This window comes from Humulus lupulus, chromosome 3, assembly GCF_963169125.1.
Source record: "Humulus lupulus chromosome 3, drHumLupu1.1, whole genome shotgun sequence".
NCBI classification, from domain to species: Eukaryota; Viridiplantae; Streptophyta; class Magnoliopsida; order Rosales; family Cannabaceae; genus Humulus; species Humulus lupulus.
This window is the reverse complement of record NC_084795.1, coordinates 106,518,720-106,526,479: the sequence shown is the minus strand read 5'-3', so window position 1 is coordinate 106,526,479 and position 7,760 is coordinate 106,518,720. Positions and strand designations below refer to the sequence as shown.

The 7,760-nt window shown below is 32.2% G+C and overlaps 1 protein-coding gene and 2 long non-coding RNA genes across 4 annotated transcripts; all 3 read right to left on the bottom strand.

The window, feature by feature from the left end:
• Nucleotides 1-623: 623 nt before the first annotated feature.
• Nucleotides 624-3,021, bottom strand: LOC133823039 (uncharacterized). 2 transcript variants are annotated; one of them, XR_009888100.1, is made up of 6 exons: nt 2,691-3,021; nt 2,335-2,487; nt 1,448-1,580; nt 1,167-1,325; nt 906-1,064; nt 624-821 (listed from the first exon to the last, which is right to left on the bottom strand). It is a non-coding gene; the product is annotated as an uncharacterized LOC133823039 (long non-coding RNA). The 2 variants fall into 2 exon arrangements; XR_009888101.1 differs by having other exon boundaries at nt 2,335-2,450; nt 2,691-3,020.
• Nucleotides 3,022-3,173: 152 nt separating this feature from the next.
• Nucleotides 3,174-5,590, bottom strand: LOC133824875 (negative regulator of systemic acquired resistance SNI1-like). The gene is made up of 7 exons (XM_062257888.1): nt 5,479-5,590; nt 4,866-4,937; nt 3,916-3,997; nt 3,783-3,832; nt 3,453-3,665; nt 3,290-3,367; nt 3,174-3,203 (listed from the first exon to the last, which is right to left on the bottom strand). The coding sequence occupies exons 2-7, from the start codon at nt 4,890-4,892 to the stop codon at nt 3,174-3,176; spliced, it is 480 nt and encodes a 159-aa protein (XP_062113872.1). The 5' UTR covers nt 4,893-4,937; nt 5,479-5,590.
• Nucleotides 5,591-6,328: 738 nt separating this feature from the next.
• Nucleotides 6,329-7,542, bottom strand: LOC133821297 (uncharacterized). Its single transcript, XR_009887452.1, has 3 exons — nt 7,430-7,542; nt 6,709-6,786; nt 6,329-6,607 (listed from the first exon to the last, which is right to left on the bottom strand). It is a non-coding gene; the product is annotated as an uncharacterized LOC133821297 (long non-coding RNA).
• Nucleotides 7,543-7,760: the final 218 nt, after the last annotated feature.

Here is a 7,760-nt window from a genome sequence, read left to right as displayed (position 1 = left end):
CATAATTTATGCCCAATTCAGATTCCTTTATCACCAAATACAAAACAAAAAATGTATACAATGATTAGTGAAATACATTCTTCCATTCTTTGCATCAATATCTCGATGGCTTTGTAGTTTCTTTGAAAGTGTTATGCTTCAAAAACAGGTCAATAAATGCCACCCTTAAGTTCTTAACCTCTCTATCTAATTCACTTGGTGTCCTTTACCTGCAAGATCCTAGAAAATGGAGTAGGATCCACCAAAAACTGAGATAAGTCTACAGATCAGTGCTTGAAGTATCATAAAAAAATAAAACTGTAAAACCCACATAGCTCTTACCATTTTCTGAAAGTTTTTTCAAGACTACAGTATGTATTCCATCTTTTAGATACCACAAATTGTCAACAGCAGCAACTAAATTACTTGTAACTAAACTATACTAAATTTCTATGACTAGAATGATAGTAAATGTAAAAGCAAATATTACATCCTTATGTTAAATTCAAGACTCTAGTGATTGACCATAAATTAAAGAGTCATAAAAGAGTTTCAAAGAAATAGAAGACCTTATTGAAAACCCAAATTTCACTACTAATGTTTCAAATGTTAATTAAATAGAAATTTACAAAGGAACAATGCTGCATAAATATCCATTTTTGACATTAGACTCCAAATATCATAAAGTCAAATTTATATAAGAGGATTAGTTAAAGCCAAAGCTTTACAACCTTAATTAACAATCAGAATACCTTCAAGACAGACTGCTTATTAGCTTTCTGAATGTGAATATTGGCAAGGAGAAGAATTAGATGTTCCCTCTGGTTGGCAACATTGCCTTCCTGGTTAGAAAACACATTATTAAAATTCAGAGAAGCATCAAAATATGAGCAATGCAGAAGAAAATAGCTAAAACAAGAAGTTACCTTTGTAAGTTTTATCAAACATTTAACAACCAGATCAGAGAACTTCTAATTTCTGACAACAAATGTCTCATTTGATGCAAGTGAGGGCCACCTTGAAGGATCTAATGGACGTAAGAGATTGATGAGAACAACAAAGGATGAAGTTCGATCTGCATTATCCTGGAAAGTTGAATAACAAATCAGACTAAAATAAAACATGCGAGTCAAGATAAGAATAAATGAAAAAAAGAAGAGGGAAGAAATGAAATGGCAAGTCTTAACCAGAATCTTTAGCATCAGAACATTCAAAGCTTTTAAAAGATGGCTGCCATCATCCATATGTGGAACTCTCTCATCCAACAGCCATAGAAGGAGCTCAGTAATTAGACTATCAAGAGTGCTTTCCTTGACAGCATAAGCCAGTCTCTTGTTTTGAAATGTCTAAAAATCAATTAGAAATTTACATCAACTAGTTAGGTTTATAGTAAGGTATATAAAAAAATGGAAAAACAGAGTACAATGTTAGCATTAAGACATTCAACAACAACATAAACCAAACTTACCTGCATGAGGGTGTTGAGAACATATTTACAAGATCTAGATGATGCTCTTGTCAAGCTGAGCGTCTAATACCTTGGAAGTACTGGGCCAGAGACAGATCGTGTAACCTCTCCACTTTGCTCTGCTACATCCAATCTACAATAAATAAAAATAAATAAAAGTTCAAAGTTAGTAGTCTAATAGGCTTGTATCAAAAGGTCTTTCTAGATCCTGGTGACGAATTTTTTTAGCTATAAAAATAAAGTAAATGTCCTCAAATAAGTTCAAAAATATTGGACGCAATGCAATGCAATGTAACAATTTGAAAACCAAATAAGTGCAGTCCAACAGCAGGAATACTACAAAGAGCTCTACAACAGATTCTTTCAAAGATTATATATATTTTGGTGGCTGATATCAATAAGAGCTCTACAACAAATTCTTTCAAAGATTATATCTGTATTAGTGCCTATCAAATTGGTACCATGCTATTACTAATGCTGGTTAAGGACCTTAAAATTGGTTGAATCACAATATTAAACAATTTAGAATGGCTTATCAGATGACTAGAGTTCAAAACTTTTCCATGTTCAAATAAACAACTGGGATTATATGGAGAAGGAAAGTCAGCAGCAAACAAATTTTCGTTTGAAAAACCATGCTCTACATTATGATATAATCAGAATCTTTTCTTTAAAACCGATATGTTTAGCAAGAAGAGTAATACTTTATCTTCTCAGTCATCCTACAAAATTTAAAAAAGAACTACAAAGAGCAGTTGTGGGGGTCTAAAGCAATTGCATAAAATAGAGTACAGGGGTCTCTTTACATACAACAGGTTAAACTTTGAAAGACAGTGTTACTTATTAACAGGTATATAGATAAGTTCATAAAGAGCAAGACCAATCACCTGAAATCCATGTACTAAGAGTAACTGAATTACTTCAGTCCCAATTCTTTTAACAGTGCTTTCTGTGCCAGTGATATCTGAAAAGCACTTCAATGCTCCACTAAATGTTGTATCATCTACAGAACCATTAGACCTACGAGTACGGACAGAAGGCTGCAATATCGAATGATACAAGGTAAATAAGAATATCAGCAATGAGTAAAAAAATTGCTTTATCATTACAACAAAATAACACTTTGGGACAACAATAACAAACTACAGCAATGACCATGGAAGAAAGTTCTTTGGTCAATATATTTGAAGTCTTATCATTGGTTAACTACTTTGTTCTTTCAACATTCCAAGAAGTCACTTACCTTTCCCACATATTTCCAAAAGTACTGCACAACAATTTCAAGCTTCCATTTAGGTTCATCGTATACCTGCAAAACATCCTCAGGATTGGCTGAGTGACCATGTTTTTGGCAAATTATATATTTTTACACAGAAAAATAACTACAAATTCATCATATATAAAACCATAAAACAGGGGAAACAAACCGGGGCAAATTCATTGTTTAGAAGTTAGATGAATTCTTATTTGTTCCTAAACCAGTAAGAAAATTATTGTAGAGCCATCAAATATTATAACCCACAATTTGTAACCATAAGATAGTTAAAAAAACAATACATAAAATTGATCTTGGGCAAAAGAGCTATCTCAACACTTTAGAGATTTATATTTTATACCATGCACGCATAGGAACATAAACTATGTTGAAAAATGGCCTGAAAAAAAGCAAGAAGTGGAGATGATTACCTAAAGAAAAGGGTGGAAAATATCCCTATTATAAGTACGCTCATCTACAATTAGCTCCACCATCGGAGTCCTGTATCATATTTTTCGGTTTTTTTTTTATTATTATAAGAGTATTATATAAAAGAGCTGAAAAAATAATTTTGTAAAGAGTGCTACTGTATGCCTGACACCATCAGCTCTTGTAGTAGAACCTTCCTTATTTGCTTTCTTCTTAGATGTATCTAGCTCCATAATCTAAATATCGTGTAAAACTAAAAATCAGTGACTCAGATGAAACTGGCTCAAAAAAATACAAATCGACTTCTCATGGGGGACTTACAATTGTGAGAAATTTTTGCATAGCAATGCAGGCATTCTTTCCAACCTCAAATAAAGCAACTATCACAGCAGTATCACAACTTTTAGCTGATTTTTCTTCAAAAATTTTTGGATGTATTTCATCATCATTAAATGCAACAGAACTCTGGTACAGTTGACACATAAAAGTTAAACAATCCTTCACCAAGTTTTTGTAGTTTATTTTACGTGATCCCTGCAATAGAAGATTAGCTTCAAACATAAGAGCCATGCTGCAGTAAAAATCACTTTGAAAATAGCACATCAACAAGAATAAATCCCTTCATTATTCTTTTCTTAAGATAGTACATACCAAAAGCATGTTAAGCAAAGACTCTTTCAAATGCGCCCAGCTCATGAGACCTGCAAACAACAGTGATTTACAACTTAAGAATGTAGCCATGGAGTTAAATCCATAAAACCATACATACAATCATATGAACTACCTTCATATGCACTATTGCGCGGTACAAAATCACTTTCAAGAATGTTGACAAGATATTGAAATAATAACAGGTTTCTCAGGGACTGCACAAAAAAAAAGGACTGTAATAAACAACATAGAATTAAAGAAGCATGCTAGTATTTAGATGAATTGCCCCTTACAATTACAAATATTGAAATATACTTCAAACAAGCAGAAACTAATTAAAAATGTCAGAAAATTAATTATAACTTTAGAAAGTCTAAAAAAAAAAGAAATAGCATTATTTATGCATCTCACTTGACAAGTTCAAAGGAGAGCCAATCACCAAGTATTGTCTAAAGCATTACAAGAAGGGCAAGGATACCATGAAAAAGTGAAAATATTTGGACAGACGGTATGTATTAATAATCTCTAGAAGTAAAGGATTTATAGCCATGAACAGTAACGAGCAAGGTATTGTAATTAATTGAGCAGCAGTGGGATTCAAGAAATGGAGTACGAAAAACAACAACAGCAATAATAATAATAATAAAGACAAACCATAAACACAATCATATGAACTACCTTCACATGCACTATTGCGTGGTGAAAAATCAGAGAACTAGAAAGTTTAGAAAATATCAGTAATTATAAAACTATAAAAATTAGTGTAATTATCAGTGACCTGTATATTTCTACAGCTTTCCCTAGTTACAGTCATACTCCATACATTTCTAAGCTCCAAATTTGTTTTCACTTTATATATGAGATCATGTATATCCAATAGATGATAAAACAAATACCAAGTATTTACTTCACACAAGACATTATTGAACCATTCTTGGCTTCATCACCATGAACCTTGGTATACGATGTCATTAGCTTCCAAGAATTTAACCAGAGACATATCATACTTGGTTAAATATAATTATTAATTACAAAAAAGTCCTAAATTACAATAAACAATGAAAAGGAAACTAGATAACCAACCTTTGTATCAGACTTTTGAAAGTTCATTCCATTAGTCACATGAACAAGGTCTTGTATCAGGCAATGAAAGTCCTGTGCTTCAGAAGATGATACATTATACAATGTGAAAGTATCATACCTAAGCAATCAATAACAGACAAATGCTCCAAAGAAATACATGTAACACAATTCAACACTTGGACGTTAGCCATGAAATGAATGAGCTTTCTTTTACACTACTAACTTTTTCATCATTTTCTAGGTTATAAAAATGGCCAGATATACAGAGCAAAAAAAAAATATTTTAAAAAAATTACATGTTTATCTATTATTTTTTTCTTGAATGTACAAATCTCCTCAACCAAGCTTTCGCCTCATAGGAAAGTTGAAAAGGACAAGGATAGGAAAAGGTAACAACAAGCCACAAGTTCATTAGGAAATGCATGGTCGAGATATTAATATAAGGGGGCAAAGTCATATCGAGAAACACAATGTCTTAAACTTGTTATGGCATAGAGATGAGAAAGCATTTCAGAATCTATTCAAAGTATATACAAAATGCAACAACCAGGAGAAATACATGTATTTAGAAATGCAATTAAGACTGACAAGGAAGAAAGAGAAACTAACTTACATAGGAGTCTACTGGTCCCCCCTGGTTTTTATCACCTTCTCTTCCGTGACTAGAAAACTCTGGACTGAGATCAAATGGCGACCAAGCCTAAGAAGCACAGAGAGAGTGTCCACTATAAGTGAATGCATATGACTTGCAGCATCAACATATAGAGAATATTGAAAAAAGAGACCATTTTAATATATAAATGCCCTCAAAGATTAATGCTAGAAATTTCATGAACATTGAAAATTCATTAAGAACCAATCACATCTTCAAGGTTTAAACACCACCACTTCAACCATCACCTTTGGCATTCACCACCACCAACAGCAAACACAGATCATCATCACCACAACCAACATGAGAAAATAGTAATAAATAAATAAATAAAATAAAATAATGGATCATGGTGAGTACCAAAGATGGTGAGAGTAGAAAAGATGGAGGCTCAAAATGAAATCAATGCACATATCAATACAAAAATAAAATTTTTCATCATCAGGCACAAAGTAATCTAGAAACAAACCAAAGAACCGTGGAAAAAAAACGTATATAATTAATAAAAGTTTTTTTTTTTTTACAAAAGACCCAATAAAAGAAAGTTATTAAAGGAAAGAGATCGCAGATATGACAACGTTACTCAATAAAAAAAACAATGAAAAAATATATATATGATGAGGAAAATTTTAAATTTTAATCATCTAAACAACATTTCAAATCAAAAGTCCCAAAATATCAAACGGCAAAGTTAACAGTAGATCGAAAATATGAAGTCATAATGCAATTAAGAAAAATACATAAAGATCCCTGCCCCAAACTTTATATAAGTATAGCATATTATCTTAAAATTATAGTCCAATAATGACCATGTATCTACAGATGTACATACAAGGCCTTGAAACAATATGAAAATAGGCATTTGCTACTAGATATAAGGAATCCTTATAGCAGAATAAAAAATGAAAATTACTAATAGAAGGTCATTTTGCAAAGTGACATTAAAAAAATGTTATTTTTCCAAACCGCCTTGAATATTATTATATTTTAGTGTGAAAGCCCCCAAAAATGGAATACTTACCTGCCAAAAGACAAAGTTTGTACTGATTGTTTGAGAGACAGCTTCATTAGCCCATGTATCTCGATTAAGCTTCAAAATAGAATAAAAGTAAGAAATGAACACCAAAATCTATGTTAAATGAACACCAATTTCAGTCAATTTAGAAAAGTCCAATGAAACACGCTACCTACCATATGTGAGCTGAACTCCTTAGTAGACTGCAAGTTTACCAAGAGCCATTTGTCCTGAGAAGAGGCAGTTCCCTTTGCCTGCAGTAGCACAAACAAAATTTTAGGTGAAGAAACATAACATAAACACTTGACATTCTTATCCTCAAAAACTAACAATAGCACCATTTCCAGCCGGATTTGAATAATATCATTTATAAGAAAAAGAAAATTACAGTAAAACTAAAAAAACCATTAAAAATAAATAAATGGATAAAGAGTACTAGGAATTCTCCAAATGCATAAAAGTCCCAGTAACTCGTGGCTGATGAAGGCAATACTGTTAAAACAAATTTCAAGTATAAACCCAAAGAGAAGCCCAAAACTAAACTCTAGCATACAAAACTATTATTAATAGTCAGACTAGTCTTTTCTCATATACCTTTCAACCATAGAACCTTAAGAGAAATGCAAAGATCTCACTTCCTCAAAACAACTAGCTTAATTTATGCCTCAATCACTCGTATAAAACACAAGTCTCGTAATAAGATAAGGATTGCACGTTGAAAGGATAACCCATGATATACTATCTCCATTCAACAAACTGTAACTCAAGTTCAGGACTTCAAAGAAAGCTAAATAATACAATACATACTTTCTTTACACACATATATATAACACATACATGTATATAGATCAAGCATAATATTTGAAATAAAAAACAGAATATCTTAAAAGAATATACCTTCTTATTCAGTTTCTAGAGATCTTTCCCCTTTTCTGAAAGTTTAAATCAAGCCCTAAATCAACTTTTTCCAACCATATTTGTAATGAAGTGAGACCAGAAAAAAAAACACAATAAATTATGAGCACAACAGAGTGATCGGAGCATAAAAATACCCCCATAAATACAAAAATGGATATTAAAAAAAAGCTTACTGTAATTGAGAGAGGGACAAAAATTGGAGAAACATACCAGATCTTGCTTCCACCATGCGTCGAGGTGATGAAGGCACACACAGTGTCGTCGTCCTCCTCCTGGGCAGATTGTATAAGTGGCGGGCAAGCTTAATCGT

Coding starts and splice junctions, on each gene's coding strand:
- LOC133824875 (XM_062257888.1), bottom strand. CDS start 4,892: ATGAACTTTCAAAAGTCTGATACAAAG. Junction 3,368..3,452: donor TGCAAAAATTTCTCACAATT/GTAAGTCCCCCA, acceptor CACGATATTTAG/ATTATGGAGCTAGATACATC. Junction 3,204..3,289: donor CTGATGGTGTCAGGCATACA/GTAGCACTCTTT, acceptor AATATGATACAG/GACTCCGATGGTGGAGCTAA.